The sequence below is a fragment of the Halyomorpha halys genome, unplaced genomic scaffold (assembly GCF_000696795.3).
Source record: "Halyomorpha halys isolate HHAL.00 unplaced genomic scaffold, Hhal_1.1 Scaffold145.1, whole genome shotgun sequence".
In the NCBI taxonomy this organism is placed as follows: Eukaryota; Metazoa; Arthropoda; class Insecta; order Hemiptera; family Pentatomidae; genus Halyomorpha; species Halyomorpha halys.
The window spans coordinates 1,172,160-1,199,147 of NW_027115461.1; the positions used below are offsets into that span (position 1 = coordinate 1,172,160).

The 26,988-nt window shown below is 32.5% G+C and overlaps 1 protein-coding gene across 1 annotated transcript; it reads right to left on the minus strand.

Annotated features, from left to right (window-relative positions):
* Positions 1 to 26,434, minus strand: LOC106678470 (keratin, type I cytoskeletal 9). Its single transcript, XM_014416988.2, has 4 exons — positions 26,390 to 26,434; positions 9,246 to 9,303; positions 2,275 to 3,576; positions 1 to 454 (listed from the first exon to the last, which is right to left on the minus strand). The coding sequence occupies exons 1-4, from the start codon at positions 26,393 to 26,395 to the stop codon at positions 444 to 446; spliced, it is 1,377 nt and encodes a 458-aa protein (XP_014272474.1). The 5' UTR covers positions 26,396 to 26,434; the 3' UTR covers positions 1 to 443.
* Between the last annotated feature and the right edge of the window lie 554 nt (positions 26,435 to 26,988).

Here is a 26,988-nt window from a genome sequence, read left to right on the forward strand (position 1 = left end):
TACAACTGAAATTTATATTTATTTAATATAAATTGTACATCATAAATACCAGAATTTCAGCATTTCATATTCCAATGCTATAAATTTGACTAAGTTCTGACAAAATATATTATATAAAGCAAATTTACTTATTTTTTTTTTTTTTATTTAAATGTTTTCTTTTAATACTTATCACATGTAAACTTAACAAAAACAATTGTTCGCTTCCTATATATCAGGCTTATATTGTTTAATTAATCAACAATTATAGCATAAGACAGTTTTCAAAGCACAATATATTTATTACGTACAAAAATATAAAAATAATAAATAATTAATCTTAAAAATAATTTTATAATTTGGTATCTTAGTGGAAAAAATACTCATTTTCCAAATTTTTTTTTTCTTAGAAGAGAGAATGTCGAAATGTCACAGCCTTGATGTTCCAAGGAATGATAGATGTTTTAGAAAAGACCTGTAACAAAATGAATTGAATGAAACATATTAAAATTTAAAATTACATAAATAATCTGAAATCATAACTAGATTTCTTTAATGGTAAATAAAAAAAAATATATATATTTTTAGTCTCATATTAGTTTTCTAGGAACAGGATAAGTTATTCAATAGTACATTAATCTGCCGATCAAGCAACCACTGGACATTATTTTATTTTGATTATAAAATATATAATTATTGTACATAATGTACTTAGTTCTCTTGTCGAGCCAGAGCTTAGTGCAATCCTATTGCAATAATTATTGTTATGGTGCAGTTACAGCTTTGCCAAATTCCTGCAAGCGTATTTGTGGGTTATTTGGATTGACTTGTATAAGTTTGTGCAGTATCTACAGGATTGCACTCAGTTAGCTTTGTATTAGAACTACCAGGAGATAAATATTTGTGCTCTTGTGATATATTGGAATTTATATTAATAAAAAAAAAATTAATGGAAAGTAAGAAAGTATCACTGAAGATTCACATTATAAATACTAATTAAAAATTTTTTTTAGCGAATTTATAATATAATTCAAATTTCCATTATATAATTAATTTTTTTTTGGAGGGGGGTTAAAAATTAAATTATTCAATGGTCTTGTAACTGTAAAGGCGTTATCTATATCCTATTAGTTCTCAAGAATTATATTAATCGTACATCGAAATATTTTCAGACTAAATATAACATGTTTTTACAAATTATGTGCGAGTGTTAATTACTGTCAGTAAAAAATGAAATGATGGAGTGGACAAGAACCCTGGAATAGGCTTCACTCCAATCATTCAGTCAGTCATCATTCATTGTTCCATTCAGAATGATAGTGATCTTTACAAGTCAGTCAGAATGATAGCAAAATCAAAGATGGACGTTCTGATTTTAAGCTCAAGGTAAATGCGTTACCCAGATATTTCCAAAATCTGATCATTCATTCAAAATTTTAAAAAAGCCTGTCAAGTTATGGGTCATATAGACCTGCTATGGGTCTGTATAGCTTCCTAACTATTTCTATTTTATTTTTTACACCATTTCTTTTTCTTAACATTATCCTTTTTCTATATATTTCTATTGGGTAATAATTACCCATATTTAAGGATTAATTTAGAATAAAATTTAGGAGGTTATATTATTGGTGTTTCGGAAAAATTAGTTTTTTGTACAGGTAAGCGAAGGAAGTAGTTGAAATTTGATAACGTTTACACTAGAACATGTTTAATTTTACATCCAAACTTTGAGCTTAATCGGACGTGTAGTTTTCCAGATAGGCGTGTTAAGAAAAACAATTTTGCGTGTTTGTAAGCAAAAACAGAGGATAGAATTTACTAAAATCGGTATGGGACCAAGCAAGTGCCAGTCTCTGAAAATAGCACCACACCATCAAAATCGAATGAACGGATTGATTGTACCCAAACACAAATTCGACTACAGATAACCACAGAACCCTATTTGTTTCTTAAGGTCTAGAAGGTAAAATACGACTGAAAATATATGATTATGAGGAAATATACTTTTTTCTAATTCCTGGATGGATACACAGAGCTTTCTTCCTTCCTGGGTAGTGAGAAAGCAAAATAGTGACTTAGAAGGAGTTATATGAATTTATAAAAGGAAAGTGCTTTAATGTTCATCCTATACAAGTGTATATTGAACTGTTTAGGAGTAACGTATTTTGTATTTGATAGATTTTTATTTCAGACTGATGTGGAAACTGTCATTTCTTGTCCGCATTTATGTTTTGAAAGACTTGAGGTTGTATTGAAATCTTCACTCTGAATATACTAATAGCTAATTATAGTTACCTAGAAATCCAGATCCACTTGATGATGAAGAAGAGGAGGGCTTGCTGTACGATGGCCGCCTACCTGAAGGCCTGTAGCCGGAACTGTAGTATTTGCTTGGGTACCGCCTGTACCTATGTCCGCCCTCGGACTTGTATCCGGGATAAGGTTTGTAGCTTGGGCCTCCTTTGTAGCTGCTGAAGCTGGGAGGACCACCGGGTCCTTTATCAGAGTACAAGGGTTGGTTGGGATGTCCTGAAGGTGGGGCGAAGCTGTAGCTGCCTGAGGGCCCACCACTGGAATAGCTGGGTCCTCCACTGGAATAGTGTCCTGGACCGCCACTTCCTGGGTAATGGGATGGACCTGGGCCCCCGCTTCCAGAATAAGAAGGACCTGGGCCACCCCCGCTCGAGTAGGATGGGCCACTGCTGAAGCTACCTCTGTGTCCTCCAAAAGAGCTGGAAGGGCCGCCGAAGGAACTTGAAGGACCACCAAAGGAACTAGAAGGTCCGCCAAAGGAACTAGAAGGTCCGCCGAAAGATGCAGAAGGTCCCCTGTAATGGTCTGAGCTGGGTCCGTCATAGGTCTGGCCACTTGGGCTGCTGCCCCTGAAGCTCACATGACCCCCGGATGTACCGCTGTCTCTGTGGCCGCTATAACTTCCCTGGCTGACAGGAGCAGAAGAGAAACTACCATGGCTAGGTCCGGAGCTACCGTAATTCTGAAAACTAGGGGTTTTGCCGAAGTCTGAATAGGAACTAGATGGGGCACCGCTAAACGATCCGGATTGAGAACCGCTGAACGATACGGATGGAGAACCGCTGTAGGAGGCAGATGGAGAACTGCTGAATGTGCTGTAGGAGCCTCCAGTGCTGTAAGACTGACTGGAGCTTACTGGGGAACTGTAGGTCTGCGAACCAGCGGAGTTTCCATGACCACCTCCGGTGGTGGTGTAGCTACTCTCTTGAGGAGAGCCACTGCTGTGGCCACCGAAGCTGCTGTAGCTGCCCTGATCACCGTCGCTGTTGAAGCCACCCTGGCTGCCTTTGTAGCCCGTGGAGAAGCTGCCTCCAGTGCCGAAGCTGGAATCGCTGGAGCCGTGGTAGCTGGAGCCTACGCTGTAACTGCTGGCTCCCGAGGGCTTGTGTCCTGCTGAGGAGGGTGAGAACCCGCTGAGTCCCTTGTAGCTGCTGCTGGGGGCGCTCTTGCCCAGGTCGAAGCTGCTGTACGGCTTGCTGCCTCCCGCTGCTCCGGCTGTCGCATCGTCGTCCAAGTAGCTACTGATGCTGTTCAAATCGAATTCGTCATTGGATGTGCTGTAAGCTAGAACATAACAATCTGTTAGTTTAAATCATACAGTGGATACTAAACAGATCAAGACCTCTTATCCTAAATCATACAGTGGATACTAAACAGATTAAGACCTCTTATCCTAAATGCGTTACCATTAAAATGGCTGTGCCAAGTTTTGAGACTTGATTAATTTTATAGAGTAAGTGGTTAGGCGTGAGGCCGAGCGTGAACTTTCGAGCAGTGGCCAGCCTTCCATTAACTTTCTCTTTTACTTCAAATTTTGAATAATAGAATTCCAAAGTTTTCTCGGAGTTCTATCATCATTGCCCCAACAAGATCAATCTGAACGTCCATCTTTGGTTTTACTGTCATTCTGCTTGACTGTAGATTGTTGAATCCAATATAAAGAGCAATATTTTTTTATTTAATATTTAGTAAACGAATATTTTACTATTTTATACGAATAAACTATCGTAAAGATATCATTTAGCTTTAGTGAATTCAAATTACTCTGCAATAGATAATATAAAAAAACAAACAAGAAATGATTTCTGTGCAAATATTGCAGTGTACTCACCTTTTTAAAAGTTTGTTAATATATAATTTGGCTTAAATGCACTGCATGTACACTGACCACATCTTCTGTCTCCCTCCCCCAGTTTATAACCCAATATTTTATAAAATGTGTCTCTCAGTTATCATGTTACAATAAGATTGCTCCCTTTCCAGTTTTTTCGAAGTGCTGGTACCTACTTTTATTTTATTTTCGATGTGTTAGGTTAATTTTCAATGTAATGTGTTAGGATTTATTTTAAATAATAATGATGTAATCTTTATAATTGTAAAAAAATTATTTGATTGGTAACACTGGAGGTTACCTTAATGCAACCTTACTTATAACCCTACACTCCTTCTAAGCAAATATGACGCTAAGGGGTGGGGATTAGGTTACGCCTCCTAAAGGCAACTTTATGTTTAAAGTTAATAGGGATTTCGCACTTTAATGAAATTATCTGTAAAACCGTTCATTTAATAATTTGGTATATCTGTAAGGAAAATCCATTAAGCCATTCAGGAGAAATTCGCGCTTCTTTCTCTGTACTGTTGAGATTCATTTCAATGCGAATATTAAAAAAAAAAAATTAAAATCTGTACTGCTACAACCCATGTAGGCTCAGAGGTGATTTGGTCAGCATCACACTCGATCGCCAGATTTTTACCCAATTTAAGAGGCTAGGTGGACCTCAGGAGGGCTCCAGAACCCACAGGATTTGACTCACGGCTAAATGTGAATATTAAGGATCCCAAAATAAACTTACTGTTCAATAAGTAAGGGGTGAATATAAAATTGAATTAAATAGGTAAAATTTTCGATTAATATTTTCTAGAAACAGTTAAAAAAAAGATCAATTTATTTTAAGTAAAACATTAAAATATAAAGTTTGATACAAATATAAAAACAGTAAACATTATTATTTAATGTTTATAACAGAAAAGTGACTATGTTAGCAAATAACAATTTTCTTAGAATATTATAATGATTTTTGAAATAACTATTTATATCAAACTATTATAGAAATAAATTGAAGAATATTTAGAAATCGAAGAATTTGCTACTTAGTTCATAAAACGTTTGATTGTTTTAATATTGGTTGGAGAAAATAGCAGAAATAACCACCACTGCATTCAATTAGTTCCCGATAGACAGCGTGCTGGTTACAACTAAACACGAAGTCGACCAGTTGCCCTCATCACAATCGATTACCGCCAACTTGACAGATCTTCCATTCAGATTCTCAGAGATATCGGAAACTGCTATTTCGAAAATTTCGCCTTGTGAAAGCTCTAAAGATTCCTCCAAGGAGATTCTCATGGCTAATGCAATGTCAAGTAAATCTTTTAAGAGACAGTCCGTTTCCGGCTGACTTTCCACTAATCCCAGGGAAAGTGAGAACAGGGTCTTGGAGCTTTGTCCCACAGTCCTTTTCTTTCCCAGGTATTCGGGTGACCCTCAACTTGACAACATGATAACCAACAATTAATGTAAAAGAGCAAAGTCAAAACAAGAGTCATGAATTATTCGTTACAGAACAATTGGTAGAATATTGACACTAAGCCTTTAGATTCAGGTCTTCGTGTTTAGAGTCTTCTAATTTTATTCATTCAGTCATAACCGGAGCCGATGGCGTACCCAGGATCGAAATTTCTTTCTCAGTTCTCATTCAACACATTTCAATGTGAACAGTAAGGATCTCAAAATATATTTACTGTTCTAAAAAGTAAGGAGTAAATATAAAATTGAATTAACTTGGCCAATGTTTTCTAAGAATAATTTATAAAATATTAATTTATTTTAACGAAAACTTTGAGTTTGATACACATAAATAATTGTTTGTGATATAAAGGAAAAAGTTTTCATTAAAAAAAAAGTAATCATATTAAATATTATTTTTAAAAATATTTGTTCTAATTTTTGTTAGTTCAAAAATATTTTTTTTCAAAATAAAAAAAAACAACAACAATTACTAGCTGAAAATGGATAAAAATGAGGTAGTAAGAAAATTTATTGTTGACACCATATTTTATAATTACTTTCTGAATAATTTGTAAATAGTATTATTTATTAATTTAGTTACATTTATATTATTTTAATTAGAATTTAAATATTTGGGAAGAAAAATATGTATTTATATTTGTGTTTTATAATTATGTAAAAGAAACAGTTGCTAAGGGTTGATAACCGTCGCTAAGGCGTCGCCTAGCAACAGGCCGACCATTTTCGTTTTTTAAATCAGTTGTTGCTAATTCGTAGCCATGATAGTTTCTAACCAGCCCTGTCTATGTTCAGTTGGTATTAAGTATTTATTTTATAAATCTATTGATGTGTTTCTTTACTTTTCAAAATGTATTTTTGTCTAAAAGGTCTTTGTATTTTTACTTTTATTCATTGTTTTATTCTAACTCTTGTTTATTTTATGTTTTAAGTTTTCTGATGTTAGATAAACCAAATAAATTATTATATTCCGAGCCAGCTTGGTGTTTTTGTTCCTTTAAAGCTTTCCAACAAAAAGACATAGTTAATTTGAGGTGGCTTTAACACTTACAAAAAGATAAATATAAGCTTTTTCATTTTTTTTATTAAGAGATGGTTCTAGAGATGCAACAGGAAAAAATAAGTGATAAATATTTCTTATTAATGAGTACCGGATTACAGTAGTTAGTTCTACTATCCTCGCAGAGGGTAAATAAGACTATCGATTCACTTGTACAGCATGCTACCAAAAACCAGCTTACATTCGATTTTGAAAATACTATTTTACATAAAGAAAATAATACATACAAAAGAAATATACTTGAGTCCATTTACATATCAGAAAACATTAATCATACACTGAATTTTAAAACAAGACACAAGAAATCTGAACCAATACTATGCAGAGATTTTAAGCGAAATTAATTTATGAAAAATATAGGATAAAATTAATGTTGATAATTATAATTAACCTTGATATGAATTGTAATAATAAAAGAAATAAAAAATTTAACCAAAATATAGCTGAAATAAATAAATCAAATTCCTGACCTGAGTGTGAGGAAGGTTATATATATTATTATGATAAATTATAACATTGAAAATTAACTGTGATTAAAAGTCATAATTTAATATGAAGAATTGACAAAATAGGCCATTAGACATAAGCTAAGGATGAAAAAAGCCAACGCCCAGGTCGGATTCGAACAGGCATCGCCAGCAGATCTCATATTGGTAAGACTGCGCCTAACCACTGAGCTACGGACGGCCCTGGTTATAAATTGTATTTAAAGTATGATAATATATTAATAATATTGTTATTTGTATAAATTCTGAAGTATAATAAAAGCTATTTTGTGATAGATTGTCCTTGAGGATGGCCGAAACGTTTGAATTATAAAGAAATATAAATTTAGATTTATTTTTTATCAATATAGTTGTTTGAGAGTGGTTTAGTTTCTTTTTAAAACAATCTTGATCCTTTTCTCTCAACTTTATTATTTTTTAACATCCGACGTTTCGACCTCTCAGGTCATTCTCAAGGATTCCTTATTAGTTAATTAATAAGGAATCCTTGAGAATGACCTGAGAGGTCGAAACGTCGGATGTTAAAAAATAATAAAGTTGAGAGAAAAGGATCAAGATTGTTTTAAAAAGGAAATATAAATTGTTTTGAGACAAAAACTTGGATAAAATTAATTTTATTATATTTAAACACTATCGATATTTATTTCCCATTATATGGTACTTTGCTTCCAATAAGTACCCAAGTTCATGAAATACGTTCGTAAAGTACATAATTTTAATACGGGAAAACGTACCACAAAAGAGTTTTGAGATAGAAAGTGGTTTATGTCAAAATATAATGCTTTTCCCTTTTTCTTTTTTTTAAACTAGTGTAGCAAAAGATGACTAGCATTTTGGAGTGACACAGATGTGTGAACGCATCTTCTTAGAACGAACTCACAGGCCGTGGAAATGTTGAGAAGCGTGAAATGGAGGTTGCGTTGCATTTAAATGTTACGGTCAGAAGCTAGCTAGAAAGTCGGTAGGCGAAGCAGCTTGAAGTTAATTATTTGGTTATTATTATAGCTTTTAATCTATCCACTGTTTTAGTGTCGATAGAACAATTGTTAAATTTCTAGGAGAATGGGTCTAGTAATAAACAAGACTAAACAAAGTATCGGGAGAAAAATCGGTGAAGGGCGAGGAAGTTCGAAATGGGGAGTGAAAATTCGATAGGTTTACGCCAGTTATATGTAGAAAAAAGGCATTTGTAAGATGAAGTGAGTTGAGGTCTCACCTTAGCAACCTCATCTCTCTTAGCAGCGGCGCCGGTTCGATTCTAGCTTGAGAGGGTTGATTTTTATTTCGAAGTGGTCCCAAAAATCAAACTCGATCAACCCACTCTGGTTAGAATAAGCTGATAATCGATAGGATAACTACCAGAAAAGTTAGTTGTGGAAAACAATATCTCCGGAAAAATCAGGTTTCTTTTAAGCATGTATAGATGTTTTTATGGCTTGCGTACAGAGATGGGTAAAAATTAGCTATGGATGAAATTAGTAGCTAAAGTTGCCATGGTTACGACCCTTATTTATGAATGAACCATTGATAAATAAATATCGTATCCATGGCAATTTTAGCTATAGCTTTATGAATGAATGAAGATTTATGAATGAATCATTGATAAATAAATATCGTATCCATGGCAATTTTAGCTATTAGTTACAATTATAGCTAATTTTTGCCCAATTCTGCTTGCGTTGTCCCTTCCGTAGTATATCTAGTCCTGTATTACAGTTCTGAGACATGGACTCTGAGTAAGGTAATTAAGGATACTTTATGGGCCTAAGTGGACTCATGAGAGCTCCCGAACACACAGGGTTGACTCACGGTTAAAATGACAGAATAAATATTTCTCTGTCATAGCCACAGTTCCTTACTACTGAGCCATGCCACTCTCCATTCAGGCTATAAACAAATCAAATTAATCTTATTTTATTTATTTAAACCTTTCCCTACTTTGGAACAATACAGATGTTTGATAATTAGCCATTATTGCATATTAAATTAACTATTAGACAAAATTATTTGTATTATTCTAAATATGTTTACGATTATGTATTAAATAAATAAAGTGAAATCTATATTTTATTATACTTACGAGGGGGTTCGGCGATAGCGAAGGAGAATAAGAATACCAACAAAAGTCCACACTTTCCCTGAAAATAAAAAAGACAATATGATAAAAAAAAACATGATTCACGTGAAAAACAAAATAATGATTATAATAATATATATTATACATAATACAATTGTGTTCGCTAATAGATCAGTAGCTATTGTAAAGTAAATAGTTTTATTTATACTAATTATTACCATTTAAATAAATTAAAGTAGTTCATTTAAGCTATTTAAAGTCATTAAAGGTCCTTTCAGGTATTTAAATGCATTTAAGGCTCTTTAAGCTATTTAAATGTACTAAAAGCCCTATCGGTTATTTAAAGTTACTAACGGGTCGTTTGGCTATTTAAAGTTATTAAGGGTCCGTTTCGGCTAACTAAAGGTCCTTTAAGGTATTTAAGAAAATTAAAGATCCTTTCAGCTATTTAAGTGTATTAAAGGCCTTTTCGGCCATTTAAAGTTATTAAAGATCCTTTCAGCTATTTAAGTGTATTAAAGGCCCTTTCGGGTATTTAAATTTATTAAAGGTCCTTTCAGGTATTTATAAAAAACTACTTTATTAACTAAATATTTGCTTGTTTGTGCATATTACCCCGAACAAAGTTTTGTCTGTCATACGATTCAAGATCGGATTGACATTTTACGATTCCTTTCGGTAAAATATCTACTCGTAAAATACTCAATGGAAAGAGATACTTCTAATGAAGGATTGGGGGGAAATATGTTTTTAAAACGATTGCGATTTTCCCCGTTTCGTCGTGTCCTGAATGCGTAAAGACCAAAAACTGTCAACCTAATTGATAACGGTTTTTTACGTTGTAGGTACAACAGGTACCTGATGACGTAACAACCCGTAACATCGTGATAAACACGATCGAAAATTCTATATCCATTAAGTATTCATCATTGTAATTTGAGTACCCTCTTCGTCATTCGATGATTTGGTGTTTACTACAGATCCTAAAATGCCTGTCAAGGTGACATAAATACCTCAACAAGGATGACGGATTCTTACATGAATTGAGATCTAGTATCTTCTTATATTACTAAATGATTTTCGTCTTGTTTATAGTTCATTATTTGAAAATGTGTAAATCATACGTTTGGTCCATCATGTAACTCTGACATGAGCGTTGGTCGCTACCCATTGGTAGCACTCTAATGACATTTTACATTAGCTGGTCTCGTGGCCATCTTCTTTTCAGGCGCCTCGGAGGATTGTCAGGAATGGAAGAGAATGCAAGATTAGAAACTAGGGGGTTTGAGCGGTTAGAGAATTTATGATGGAAGTGATATCTAGATCGGTTACATAGGGAACATTAAGGTCTTTATGTATGATTTTATTTGTTAATAACTGGTGCACTTATTTATTTGTGCCGAGGAAAATTCACAAGCGAAAGTAGTAAACGGTATTTGATAAAATCGACACGGTCTAACTAGGTACCAATTTAGTAATTCCTAAAAAAAATCATTGAAATCGGATTAACGTTAAATGAAGTTTCTAAGAATATATTTTTCATTTTCTTTTTTAATACAAAACTTTCTTATCTTTGCTAATGAGGAAGCAATGCGGTTTTAAAACATGTAATATTATGAAATATAGTAACCCGCGAAGTGAGATGCAAAGATACTAGTGTAAGTTTCCAATAACCAGTTTTTATCGAGAAGTGTTTTATTACAAGCATGTTACCTCCGTAACCGCTCCAAGCTTCTGTATTACCTTTCCCTCGTCGGGTGAAAAGTGAAAATAGACCAGTTGATCTAGTCTCTGGAGAAATTATTTTAATTGATCCTACCTCTGTGTCCATTAATTCTACCTCTTTGCTCCTTCAACTTTCTGATGTCAGGTGTAATAGCTCCTTTATATGTCGATAGTAATAACTATAAATAGTATGCTTTATTTGGTCGTAATGTAATGTTGAATATTTCTTTGTATATATTTATTTTTATGTTAAAATGTAAAAAAAAAAAAAACAGAAAATAGTGCAACTGTACATTTTGTTTGAATTGTCTTTTTAGTTTCAGCAATGAAATCCGTGTGAATTACATATATCGTTTTGCTAAACGAATTGTAGTCGTCAGGGTCACCAATAGGGGCATTCATGATCTTTAGTTTAACATGTTAAAGCGTGTTAAATAGAGAAACTCATGTTAAATGAAGAAATATTTCCTTCCTTTAACATGTTAAAACGATATAACATATAACAAGGTTGAGAGTCTGTTACTAGGTCTTTTAATAGGAGAATGACGTCACGCAATAGGCAAGCTGAGCTCGTCGCCATGTTGTTTATGTTGCTTACTCGTAGTTTGTGTTTTAATAGTGTATTAAAAGTGTTTTGACAGCTGTCAATTAGCTTATCTTAATTCTCTTCCTCACAAATTAGAAGATCAACAAAGCAATGAGGAGCCCTATTTTCACATAGCTTCCACTTTTTTATTCAATTTAGGCATGTTGTAATAAATTAATTTAATTAAAACTTAGAAGTAAACAATAACATGAAGTTTTGGAAGGAAAGGTTATAAGACAAGTTGCTCAGAAAACCCGCTAGGAGCTCTCATGCATTTAACATGTAACATAACTTTAAATATGGCTGTTCACAATCCCATATTTACAATATTTAACATTTTACATTTAACACGTGAATACCCCTAATGTAGGTTTGTTGGTAGTTTGTATATAAATAACAACTCTTTCAATCTTGCTGAACATATATTAATATAACATAATATAATAGTGATACACAGTAATAATTCGCATGACCGTTCTCTTAGATAACCTTACTGAGCAGGTTACCCAGCACTCAGTGTTGCCATCCCTCTACAGCATTATACTGTTTCTAATTTTTCTTATTAAATCTTAAATACCTATTCGAAATTTATTACATCTCTTATTTTCGATAGTTTTGTGAATCTTTTCCACGTGACAGATATACTTCGTAGTAGTATTATAATAATTTAGAAGCAGTACGACAGTGCTTGTCATAACTCTAAAGGCGCCTCTACACGCTTGCCAAATTTTGGAAAATTCGCATAGCGCAAGCGTGTAGATAGGTTATTTGTGTTGGCTGGTACGAGATGGCTTAAATTTGTGCCCGACCCGTCGAGTATAGGTTTTTAGGCACAAATCAAAGGGAGCTTGTGCTCCATCCACACGTTTGTTTTCAGTTTGCATTGTTTTAGAACTGCCATCAGGCGAATATTTGTCCTATCCTTGTTTTAATTAATTAAGGAATTTCCCCAAAATTGGATTAAATAATGACCTCTTGTTTAATAAGATTGTATATTTTAAAACTCTATCGATTAGGTGTAAATACATTGTTTCGGACCTTGTTAATTAACTTTAGCAGTTTATTTTGGATTTAACACATCACAAATATATTTTTGTAAAGACATTATATGTATAGGTAATTAAATTATAAAGTTTCTGATAAAAATTCCAGAGCAAAGGTTAAATTTATATGGTTTGCCAAGCATTTGTCTTGGATTTTCGGCAAGCGTTAAACTTCTGATTCTTCCCGAACGCCCACTACTACTTACGGGAAGACTTATTTTATTCCAGGGTGTGAGGGGGATTTTCTTTGCACGTTCAATACAAAGCAATTCTAGACCATCAATATCATCAGGTGATCGTCTAACTATCGAAAGTTATGTGTTTTGATAAAATATCGATCGCCCTTATCGATTAGAAAGTGTGCTTCAGATACCAATTTGATGCTTCTTAAGGGGCCTCTACATGTTGGCCGAGCAATGGCGAACTCAGACATACGCGAGCATGTGGATGGGTGGCTCGGCTTGGTTGGCCTAGGCTCGTTGCCGAGCCATCGAGAGTCGGTTTTTTGGCCACAGATCAAAGGGGTTCGTGAGAGCGCTCGTGTAGCATCTACACCATTGTTCTTTGTCTAGTTGCAACTGAGAGCTGTTAGGAGGTTAAAGGTGTTTGTTGGTACTTCTTATAATAAGTTTTATATTTAATCTTATTTATTTATATTTAATTTCCTTTCATTTTCTTTTTTTGTAAAAAAAATAATACAATCCAAGTGCAATGGCTGAAACCACTAGTACGTCCGCCATGCTTGCCTCTCTGAATAACACTGACATGTGGATGGTCCGCTCTTTGTTTGCTGAGCATTTGAACGAGCCTCCGATCCGTGGCGAGCGGCCAACATGTGGATCCACCTTTAGAGAAAATGGTTTTGAGGGCAACTATCAGCTGTTGTTAACTTGATGACTTTCACAACTTTAGTAAATAAAACTTTCAGCATCGATTTTGAAGAAACAAAAAAACTTATTATAAAAAACCTATCAATAAATAATAAAATAAATCGAAACTGTATTGTAGGACGAAAATTATGGGTAACATTTAGTGGTAATGCCTTTATCAATATATATATTTCGTGCTATGTTAAATAAAAAATTAACTGATACGATTTGAAACGATATATTCAAAATCTTCAATTAATTAAAATACGGAGAACACAAATATTTATCTATCGGTAATTCTAAAACAGATGCAGCATAAGCTCAATCAATCGCTCTTTGATTTCTTCCCAAAAATACCAGCCATTCGCGTCCACGAATTTGCTATAGTTTGCCAAATAAACGAACTTTAGCTTCCAAATAAATTCCATTGCCAGAAGTTGAAAAATTAAGGAACTTGCTAGTAGTATGATCTAGATATAAATTTCAAAAGGAAGTTGTAACTTGATAGCTCTGTTTCTCCAAATTATGGTTATAGCTGTTAAAACCTTGTCAAATTAAGCACACAATACGCAAATTGGGTTCTAAATAAATAGTTAGATGATCGGCGAATCAGGTGGTTGCAGAGTGCACTCAAATTGAGATGTTTGATATCAGTTCAAAAGCCATTACATTAGAGCAACAAACTAATCATAACCTGAACTCGAAAGTATCGAAGTTAATGAGATTTAATGTTTGCCACTTGCTGCAAATTCAAGACTTGTACAAATACTTGGGAAACAAAGGAAGCATTCACACGCTTGTTTTGTTCTTTTGATTCTTTTCGACGATTACATTCGATTTATTCTATTTTCTTTATACAAGGAACAAAATAAAGATAAGCGAAATAAAAAGGACAGGTAAATATCAGCAATATAATTGTAGTAGATTATACAAACTCAAATAAATAGTACAACATAACCTATAAATTCAACCTTTGTTCTAGAATTTTTATCAGATACTTTTTAATTTAATTACCTAAACATACAATGTCTTCATAAATATATATTTGTGCAAAGTTAAATCAAAAATAAAATATTAAAGTTAATTAAAAAGATTTGAAACAATGTATTTAATTTTGAAATATACCATCTCAAACAAGAGCTAATCATTGAATCCGAAGGTTGGAGAAATAATTTAATTAATCAAAACATGGAGAGGACAAATACTCATCCGTTGGCAGTCCTAAAATAATGCAAAATGAAAACAAACGTATGAATGCCGAAATTTTAAAACAATGAAAACTGAAAATAAACACGTGAATTTGATTTTGCCCAAAAACCGACAAGGCCACAAATTCAGGCCAATTTGTACCAGCCAATACAAAAACCCATCCATACTCTGGCGCATGCGAGAATTCGTCATTGTTTGGCAAACCTGAAGGTACTCCAGCGAGTTCAGAAACTATGCCAGGAGGTATAAAGCAGTTAGTTTTTTTTTATCGCTTTGTCTTAACAACTACGATTTTTTTTTTAATTTACACTTAACTAGAAAGGAATTGAGAAAAATAACGGATCTCCGCACGTGGCATTGGCCGTCTTAAAGAAAGAATGAAATCTGTCTGGGAGTTAAAGACCAACACCTGATGCAGGTACCTGGAGAAACGTCCTTGGCTGGATAATGTGGCGGCTATAAAGAAAGCACTGGCTCCAGCCTCGACAGAGAAAACGGCGAGAAAGTGCCCACTTTAACTTGACCTGGTCCTCGTCATCTTGTCCTCTTTGGGCTAGTTGTACCTCTTTGTATCTCCAGCTGTCCAAGGTTTCGAAGTATAACCTATCTATATAGAAGGCACTCTTTTATATCTGATTCAGTAACAAGAATAAAAACGCAAGAAGCTTTATATAAGTAGGGCCTGGATCTTTATTTACAAATAGAAAACAATTGAATATAACGTTTTAAACTATTATACATCAAAATCATTATTTCTTCTTCATTGAGTTTCTAAAGAATCTTAGCACTTTAATTACTTTTATCTTCCGCCATTTTTAATTGGCTCGGATCTGAACACCGTAAAACGTATTGAGAAACTGAGACTATGAAATTTCGATACTTCTTATGTTGATATTCTGAGGTATTGATACATTCAGCCAGATACTTGCGATATTAGTATCGATATTTCAGTGGTATCGATATCGTCATCTGGTAATATCAAGTCTGATAATGTGTCCACCACTACAGTTACCATTATTTTTGGGCCTACGACTTCCATTTCTTTTCTTTTCAGTTGTATTCCTAAGTTATGGCCAGTTTGCTTACGAACTGGCAAAAATTATCTATAGTTGAAACTAATAGCTAAAGTTGCCATGGAAACGACCGTTATTCATGAATGAACCATTCATAAATAAACATCGTATCTTTGGCAATTTTAGCTGTTAGCTTCAACTAAAGCTAATTTTTGCCCAACTCTATTGGCAAGTAACGAATCGAAGAACTCAACTTGAAGGATATACTAATTTACTTTGTTCATATTTTTTTTTTTTTAAACAGAATTAAAAAATATTGAATTTATATTAAAATAAACCTTGGAGTAATATAGTATATAGCTTTTTCCCTTTTAGATTTGACGAAATCCCAAAATTAGTTAAGCAAAAATATTTAAAATAACGTTATGAAATATAATAAAACAATAAAATTAATTATTTAATTGGTATTAATTATTTCAGGAAAAAATAATTCATTAATATAAATTTAAATCTATTAACTATGTTAAATTTAAAGATTTCAGAAGCTTGGGATTGAAACAAAAAAATAAAATGTAAAAAATATGGAATATCTAGGAGAATAAATAAGAAAAATGGGCGTTGATGACTATTGGTTTTACACTCAAGGCCTAACAAACAACAACAATGAATTTTGTAAATAAATATTATTAATATATCTAGTAATTTCACCAAATATTTTTATTTTACGGATTTAAAAAAATGAAATAAACTTTTGCTTCTCCATTTCTAAAGTTTAATATAATTATTGCAGGGAATAAAAAGAAACCTATATCCTCAGAATCGACAGGTCTCATATCGATTTTATCAGATTCGAAACACAAATTTACCTTAGATATATATTTCGAAAACTGCTCACCTGATTCGGACCGAATATGAAGAATAGTGTAAAATGGTGTCAATTTTATTAAAACCCGTCAAATATTTTCGAATAATCATAGATATATATTTTAATCACGGTTCCTCTCGTAATGTTATTTTCAAGTATAGGTAGCTACTAACCCAATTAAAAATCTCAAGAAAAGGAATGATTTCGATTGATAAAATTGCATTGATGAATATTAAAAATTAAAATAATTTTTTTTAAATAATAATTTTATTTCCTTAATTAAATTATTTTACCTACTTCAATTACCTGTGTATACATTTTATTTTCTATTTCTCTCATCACTTCATTTTATTAATTCCATTCTGTAAAATTATTCACTTTATGCCATTCTGTTTATATTTTCTTTTTTTCTTTTCTATATTCATTGGTTGTTATCTTGTTCTGTTCTTAGCCCTGATGAAGGCTAGAAACTCTAGCCGAAACGTTGGCACGATTAAATAAGTTACACCAACTTATTTGTGTTTTATTTTGACCCCAACCATCTTCTCCTCGTATAAGTCATCCACGGTTAACTATCTCTCATGATTGTTAAAATAATCTTTCATCTCTAATTCATCTTCTTTATTATTATTTTTTTTTTATAAAAAGACTTATTAATATTTTATCAAATCATTGTTGAATCTAATGTAATTGTAAGTCAAATGCTAGTTGAACCAAAGGTATTTACAAGTTGAATTTATGAGATCCGGTTTTGATTTATAATCTGAGACGGCCGAGACGTAAGGTATTTCTGATACAGGTGAGCCATCAAAACACAGAATCGAGGAATGCGGACTTCCAAACTTTCTCTTTGGATTTGAAACTAGTAAAGTTTCCATGATATTTTGGATTTAGGAACAGTTCTAGAAAGTCTAACATAAAATTATTCTCATTATATTATACATATGTATTATTCATACATAAATTAAACACGCACAGTTTAGATAATGTCCGCCATTTCGTTTCAGGCATACCAATAACGTTTAAAATTTAGAAAAAAAAAATTTTTTTTTACGTTCAGTATAAATTGGCTAAGCTGTTTTTATCTGTAAAGTGGACAAAACATAACAATTTATATTTTTCTATTCTATTTATTTATGTGATAATTTAACTTATACAAAGTGTTCAAGCCCTGATTGAAACAATGTCTCTCGAGAGATTTTAGAACTTGGAAATGTTTTCTTATGACCATAAATCGACTCTAGTTCTTTTACAGCTTAGTGAAATATGTAATTTTTAACAGAATGGAAAGATATATTTTCACGGAAGGAATATTTTTTTTTTTTAATAATTTATTTATTGTTATTTACAACTGTATAAAAATATATACAACAAATAAATTTGCTGTAGGTGAAATAGCGGCATGATACAAACATGTGGAGAATCTACCCATTGATAGAACTCCAATAACATTTCTAGAGGAGAAGATCTCGAGGCCATCTTCTTTTCAGACGCCTAGGAGGATTATTAGGTAATGAAGGAGAAGCCAGGTTAGAAACACGTGGATTTGTGTGGTTGGGAAATTTATCATGGAAGGAATGGTATCTGGTTCTGGCCAAATCGGCAACATATGGGACATTGAGGTCCTGATGGATGACTTGATTTGTGACAAAGTAAGGAGCATTAAGGATTTTGGACTGTAAGGATTGGATTCGAGAGGAGTTAGATGGTTTAGTGGAGCCCCAAAAATCAACTCCGTATGTCCAGATAGACCTTATAATAGTCATATAGATCAGGTTTTTGTAATGGAAGGAATATTGAATGTATATAATGAGCTCGTTCTCTCTATATATTTATGTTATTTACCAGATCAGCATTGATCTTCCCATCTACACCTGTAGATACCGATGTGAACTTGTACCCATTCGACATTGTGTAAGCCTTCTAAATTCTACTGCTAATCTATGTAATCTATTTATGTAAATTATAACTTTTAAGTTTCTGAACAGAAGGTACAAGGTAAGCAATTTCGAAATTGAAAAATGACGAAAATTTCTTCCTTTAAATCTTATTTTGTTTTCTTCTTCAAATTTTCTCTCTTTTTTTTTTTATTGCCATAGAAACTAAATACTTAAACATCACTACCTGTTCAAATATATTTCCTCCTGTATCTATATCACCGGAATTGCTGCTAACCATATACTTTGTTTTATGTGCATTTATTTCGACATCTGTTTCTTTACTAGCTTCTATCAACATAGTTGTATTTAGTTTTATAGATTTTTCGTCTTCACCAAACTATCAAATCATCAGCATACCCAAGCACGGATATTATACCTACTAATTAAATCCTTTTCGGCATGTATTACATTTTTTTTTATAATATATTCTAATCTTTAATTAAATAATAAAGGACACAGACTGAAACGACAAGAAACTGCTCGTAGATTCCGATTGCTATAACACTTACTTGACAAACGCTCTAAACTTCCAATTCACTACAAAAAATTAGTAAACACTACGATAATCAGACCAATTTGGACATATGGAATTGAGCTCTGGGGCTCCACCAAACCATCAAATTCCTCCCGCTTCCAATGCTTACAATCCAAAATCGTACATAAAATCCTTATTACGTTACAAATAAACTCATTCACAAAGACCTTAAAATCCCATTCGTTGTAGAATTGGTCCAAAACAGATATGAGTCTTTTCATTCCAAACTCTTTAACCATCCTAACCCATTGATTCTTAATCTTTCATCCTTAACAATCCCTGACAATCCTCCAAGATGGCCACAGGACCTTCTAATTTAAATGAAAGTTTGAAGTACCACCGATGGATATCTTCCTTCCCAAGATTTTCAAGTGTATATGAAACATACAACATATTTACCTATTGTATTATTTTGTACAGTTGTAAATTACAATAAATAAATAAAAACTAAATTAAAAAATAAGAAAGGTGACAGAGAATCTCCTTGATTTCAACCTGGACAAATCTCAAAATTTCACGTAATAATAATTACCGATCCGAACTTCCTAACTTCATTAAACGTTTTGGTCATGCAACTTCCTTGGTATTCCAACTTTTTTATCATTTTAATTAATTACTTAAAAAAAATTAAATAATAAAATTTAAAATAATTATTTTTAATTTAATTATATTTAATTATAATAATTTTTTTCCAAACAGTTTTTAAATTATTCGATCGATCTAATAATACACCTTTATTAAGATAAAGAATTCTAAAGAATCTAATCTCATTGCTAGATAAACAATTGTTCGATAAAGTACAGTCACCTTTTGCTCGTTCAGGATCGCTTAACTCCACAAGAAGTGGAAAAGTTCTTTGGCCCCATGGCGAGAAACATAATGCGATCTAAAAAGTATAATTATTTTTTTCTAAGCTCCTATAGAAAAAAAAAACTGGTTTCATTTACTTTCTCTGTTTATTGTAAACTTTCTCTAACGGGTGAAATCATAATCTTTTAATATGGGATACAAACAGATGACTCAGTATTATAAACCTATTACAAAAAGTAATCAGAAGTTACCCTACACACAGCATTCAAACATGTTTGTGCAAGAGATATTATAATTTATAGCTGTTATTTGTTTCGTTCAAAAAAAACGACTAAAAACTCGAAAATTAGTTCACTTTATTCGCTTATGTGGAAGAAAAAAATATTAATAACGCTTCTATTTTGTACAGTCAACAATACAATAATATAACTATTATAAACAATAATATAACTATTATAAAAAACATGGCAATTATCAATACAACAAAGATGTAAAAATATTACATCATATTTATAACATGAGTGGGTGAGAAGGTAAAAAATGCAAGTGATAATTTAAGAATATGATTTCTTTTTTGCTAAGTAATCAAATTGTCGAAAGAAATTTACAATTTTGTCAATACTGAAGAGAATTGACTCTATCAACATCCACGTAGCTCCAGGAAACTCTTATTCATTAAATCATTAATCTTTAAAAACTTCTCACAAACTTATAACATTATTTAAATTATAACGCCTATTTATGATCAATTATAATAATTGCATTTATCATTTATAAATTCATAATGATTAAAATATTTTACTATTAACATAACCAACTCATTTGATAATTCAATTACTCTGTCGTCACAATAAAGAAATACCTTAATTTTGATGATGGAATTTAACGAGAAATTAAATTCTCAATGGAATTTGTACTTAGAGTTTTTTTGTTTTAGTTTTTTTAATCGTTGAAAATTGTCTACGGTTTTTGCCTTCAGAACATGTTGGAGAGGAAAAATCAGTGATGTGAAATTTTGTTTTTATATTGAACTTGTTATATTGAAATGAATTTGTTGATCAAATGAAATAAGGGTTGTGAAATGGAAGGGAAAGAAAAAAAGGAATACATTAAAAAACTTGTGTTTAGTTTGCAGACTGGTATTAATTGTAAAATAAAAGTTAAAGAAAACTATGGAGAAAAAAAATATTATCTTTCCATTATACCATCTTCTATTATATTATATCATATAAAAATATGTAATTTAAATATGTCCGATCACGAATTGATCAGTATGCTGTGTGATGTAGCAACCCGATGTATTTGGCCAGCATGGATGAATAAAGGATTTCTTTCTCTCTCTATGTCACGAAAATCATTTGCCGAAAGTATCTCTTTCTATTGGAAATTGAATGTAAGGTGTTACTATGTTCACTTCAGTACCAAAAGAAATTTCATTTAGAAATTCTAAAAGCTCCTAAAAAATAGCTCGTTGTTAATCGAATTTCTATTACTCTTTGTAATTTAAAGCACCTCATAATTAAAATAGACAACTAAATTTTTATGTTTCTACCGCTTTCTATAAAAGGCTTAACAAATTTATACCTAAATTAAAATTCTTATTATCCAAAGAGGTAGAAAAAGATTTTTGGTAACATTTAGCTGTTATTGTTATATATGAAACAAAATGGCGAACATAATGTACACCATGATAAATGTATGTGTAATATAATAAGAACTATGTTATGTAAGAATTTCTAGAACTGTCTCTAAACCCGAAATATAATCAATAAACTTCACCAAAGAGAAAGTTTACGAAAGATTTCGAAAAATAGTTAGGTTTCAACCGAGTCTTGAAGGCAATATTAAATTTAAATTATCATAGTATTGAAATAACATGTATAAATTCAGTAAGAATTTTGTTTTGTCCGTCCATCAAAAGAGGCTTCTCAGATCATATGCCCTGTGATAGTGATAGTTTCTAGTATCAGAGTAACTGCTCGATGCTGCAAATGTAACTGCTTGATTTTCAATACCGCAGGGGAACGGAGAGCGAAAATAGTTTATCAGCAGGCACTCCGGTAAAACCACACTTCAAACCTTTCGCTCGCGGTTTTTTTAAACTATAGCCATACTTATACTGTAATGAAATGAAAAAATAACTTTTTTCTGGGACATATGTCCCCTAAGAATAATTACAAGGTTCATATAGTGAGATTTTTATCTGGCGAGCTTTTACAAATTTTCAGATAGTATAATGAAATTACATTGGTATATTGGCCTCACTACTGTTTATAATGTTAATCAATAACTGCCTATTTATTTGATTACAGAGATGTGCAGGTTTGGTTATTCAATAAATGAAGGAATAGGTGTTGTTTAAAGGAGAGAATGGATGAGGACTGGCGAATGGAGATGGGAAGAGAATTCCAGAGGGAGGTTGCACGTATGACGAAGGATTTGCTAAAGAAGGAGGTTCTATAGGAGGGCATATATAAATCATTCGGATGGGATCTGGTGTTTAATGAGTGGATGGATGAACGAAGAGTGAGGAGATCTATGATATAGGTAGGTTTTTTGATGTTAAGAACTTGGAATAGAAAAACACCAAAGAGGTATTGCCTTCGGGAGGTTGGATAGAGCCACTTCAACTCGGAATACCAGCGAGAGACTTGAGAGTGTCAAGGGAACCCAAAGATACTGTATTGAATACATTATTTATAACTATTCGTAATAAATATAAAAAAAAAAAAAGTACAATCATGTAAATAACAATAGACTTCTAGACATTTCTTGGATTACACTAAACGTTCCTCTAGACGTTTGTCAAACAATGGCAAATTCACGCATGTGCAAGCGTGTAGATAAGTTAATTAGGATTGGCTGGTACAAGCTGGCCTGAATCTGTGAGAGCTTGTATTTGGACGCAAATCTAAGGGAGCATTTACATCTCTATATTAAACTAAAAATTACTGTACCTAAGGTAAGGAAGTACTGTTACTAAGACAGCGGTTGTGCAAGGAGGTGATTTGGTCAGCATCACGCTCCACCGCCAGATTTTTACCCAATTTATGAGGCTGGGTGGGCCCTAGGGTCCCGTTTTATGATCAAAGCTAATAGTATTGGTCCATAAATATAAGTATAGATATAACGTGATAATAACAATAATACTTTTTTTTTCATAATAGGGATGCCCATGAGTGATATCACACGAGTTAAAAAGTACTAAAGTAAAAGTTACTAATATAAACGTCAGTGTAATTGTATTAAGTTAAATGTAAAGACTAATGATATTAGTTTGGACTTTATTATGAAACAGGGCCCACGAGGGCTGTCTCAGGGCTACAGTGTAACAGAAAATAATTTTCTGTCCAGACGGATTCGAACCCGGAGTTAGTAGCATCATAACTTACCACGTTGCCACCGCGCTCCCACAATTAAAGAATTTACCCAACCTTTGGATTTAATAATTAATTATAGTTTAAGATTGTACATTTTAAAATTCTATCGATTCAGTCTAAATCCATTGTTTCAAATGTTAATCAATTTTAGATATTTATTTTTATTTAACATAGCACAGATATATATTTATAAAGACATTATAAGTCAATGTAATTAAATTAACAAGTTTCAGGTAAAATTTCTAGAACGAAAGTTGAATTCATAGGTTACGCGGTACTATTTATACGATTTTTATCATCTATAAATTATTCTGCTGACTTCTTTCATTTAGGATATCTTTATTTTCTTCCTTTTTATAATGGAAATCGAATAAAATAGGCAACAAAAGTCAAAAGAAAATACAAGTCCCGGATTTGCGGCAAGTGGTAAACATGTAGATCCAGTATAAGAAACGTTCTCAGTGAAATTATTCCTGTATGAATAACGGGTAAGCAACTGCTTTATATTAGGATTTTAGATTCAGACACGAGTTTTAACTATCATTGAAATGTTGGGCGCATGCGTTTTGTAGATTTTAGGAAGGAAAAACCGTCCGGAGCAAGCGCCTACTAGTCAAATCATGTGTTGGAACAAGCCTATAGTAAAATCAACTTCTCTCAAAAATACGATAAATACTCTTCACAAGAATATTTAATATTAACATTACTTAAAATAATAATAAATAATATAATTTACTATAACGAATGAATAAATTTAGATTTTAATCATAAAAAATCTGTATGATAGAACCCATGAACGGATAGTAGTGCAGTCTTTGTAAGGAAGCACTGTTATTAGACCAACGGTTGTGCAAGATGATTTGGTCAGAATCAATGATTTATCCCTAATTAAGGGTTGGGTGAACCTCGAACCCACTGGGTTGACCCATAGGTACAGTTGCAGAATAATTAATCATCTATCACAGCCGGATTCGAATCTGTCTCTTTGGAGTTAGTTGCACAGTACTTTACAACTGAGCCACTCTTCTCCTGTACTGATAAACTAGATTCATGATTATAAAAATAAAAATATCATGTTTTTTCAATCAATCCGATTTTTTTTAAAGAATTATTTTTTCTGCTGGTTTAGCATTTCTATGATTTTTTTATTTATGCCCAAGAAAACAATCAATAAAAATCAAAAATTATGTTGAAATTAATCCTTTCATATATCAATTGGCGAAATTAAAACCTGACTATTGCAATAGCAACAATGGACACACGGAAACGTTTTCTTATGTATCTTTCATTCTCCATTACATTCTAGGGCCGCCCATAGCTCAGTGGTTAAGACACAGTCAATTGACCAATTGGTCAGTTAAGACCAATTTGATGTCTATTGGTGGTGCCGGTTCGAATCCGGCCTGGGACGTTGACTTTTTTCATTGAGTGGCGGTCCCACAAAATGAAGAACTTTGACCCCCAACCATGATTAGGCAGTATAGGACTCCAATGGGAGTCTTGGCCAAAAAAAATAAAATAAAAACATTACATTCTACTTTAAATTGTTATATTTCTTCAACGGTCTATAGTATACATCTATAGTACTACTATTATTTAAAGTCCGAAGGAAATATTTTTCCTTTAGTTGAACAGCAAAATCCTTATCCATTTGTATTTATCCATTTTTTACTTTCACTTACCTATACATAGAATATGGAGTAAGGGAAAGCTCATTGGTATGGGAATGAACTACTAACTCCAAGGACTTGGGTTAGAATCCGGCTGTGGCAGATAATTATTATCTGTCACCTATAGCCGTTTTGTCAGCCTTGTGGGTTTGGGAGCCCTCTAGGGACCACTCAGCCTCATAAAGTGGGTATCCTGGAGCGGGGTATGGGTCGAGCGGGATTCTGACCAAATCACCTCCTTAACAAACCGTTGGTCTAGTAGGGTTTAATCAAAAGTTTTAAGAGCTGTTACGAAAATGATGGGCAAGAGTAAAATCAGTGATATAAAATCAATTTTATCGAAAAAGTTGCTATGATATCCTAGACATATACCCACATAAAAAACTTAAATTCTTTCAGATTTATTTGCAGGAGATATAAAAACGATAATTTTTGTCTGGTATCGATGCATCGATTTTCCGGTGTAGATCGGAATTATTCGATCTAAGTTTAAATTCAGAAATGTATGATAGTATAGATAATTGTCCGATATTTAACTCCGAAGAAAAGGAAGATACCATTCACTCCTTGACAACCTGTCACAAGTATAGTGAAATTAGAATAAAATATTTTGAGAAGGAGACCTGGTCTTCAATAGAATTATTCAGTTTATTAAAAGGCTCTAATTGGAGAGCTCCCAGCAACTCTGTACGACGGGCTACACTGGAAGGAGCTCGGTTAGTTAACATGTGAGGGATCGATCCTATATCACAGTTTGTTACAGATTGGATATTATTATTTTATTTCTTTTAACATAAATACTGTATTGTTATTTAAAAGTATTGTTTTTGAAGTATATAACGTTTTTTTTTTTTTTTTTATGTTTTTTTTATTTGTATGTTTTAATTAAAAGTGCACACAGACTTCGACGTACGGGTATTTCTTCTTTGTTTATGAGTTCTTATTTATTTAAATAGATTTTTTTTATTTATAAATAAACATATTTTAAAACATTTGACCGTATGAAGTAGATTGTAGGAAGATAGTCTAGGTGCTGGTTAATAAAGGTTCCAAAATAGTTTTCTTTTACTATCGAACTACCTGGACTATCTTCCTACAATAAACATTTTTCATCCATTTATTTAAATATTTAAAGTTAAATTTCGTTTTTGAGCTACGCTGATCTCATATATACAGACATCCACAGACCATTTTGAAAATTTGTTTTTTTGGAATAGTAGTTGTAAACTCTTTGAAAATTCGGATTCAAAATTACTCACTATTGAAATACTTAATTATTGTAGGTATACATTACGTGAGTATTATATATATACCGTAAGTAATTATATCACTATGATTAAAATCCACATAGGGATTTCTTATTTTTAAAATATTATTCGATATTTTTTTCTTATTCATATCCATCCGTATACACTCCGAAAGAATTGTAGTTACGACTTGAGGATGTAAATACGTAGATAAAATATCCAATGACTTGACTATCTCTATCACTGAAGACCTACCTCCATAATCCTACGATTCCAGATGACTGCAAGAAGAGAACTGCGGCTGGAGGAGTAGGAGTGTGGTTCTTATAGCTGGAAGGGAAAGCTCCCCCCACTATCCGGGCTGGAGGCAGTCCAGTTATATTGTTATATTGTCCAGGCTATATTGTTACTCCACGCGCCGGCATTGTGCATTATATATTATCTAACATCCAATTCACATCTTAACATATTATTAAATATACAAAATGGGTACCTCGACCGGAAATAGAAGGCGCCTATAACAATGGTTGAGGTTTCTCTATAGGTTACCAAAGACGATACAACAAAAAAACAAAAACGCCTTATGAAAATAAAAATCTCAACTTTTTTACACATGCGAGTTCGATTCTCACATTAAATTAACATTCATATCTCAAATGAAAGCTTGTTTTTTTTTTTTGTATTCAAATTAATATAACCTTTAAAAATGATTTTTATTCTATATCTTATGATGTGAAGTGAAAAATTATTCCATAATAACTTTCTTTAATTTATCTTAACCCTTTGAATTCGGCTGTTCCGTCTTAGGGGGACATGTAATTTTATTAGTAATTACAGAGAATGAACTTATTCCA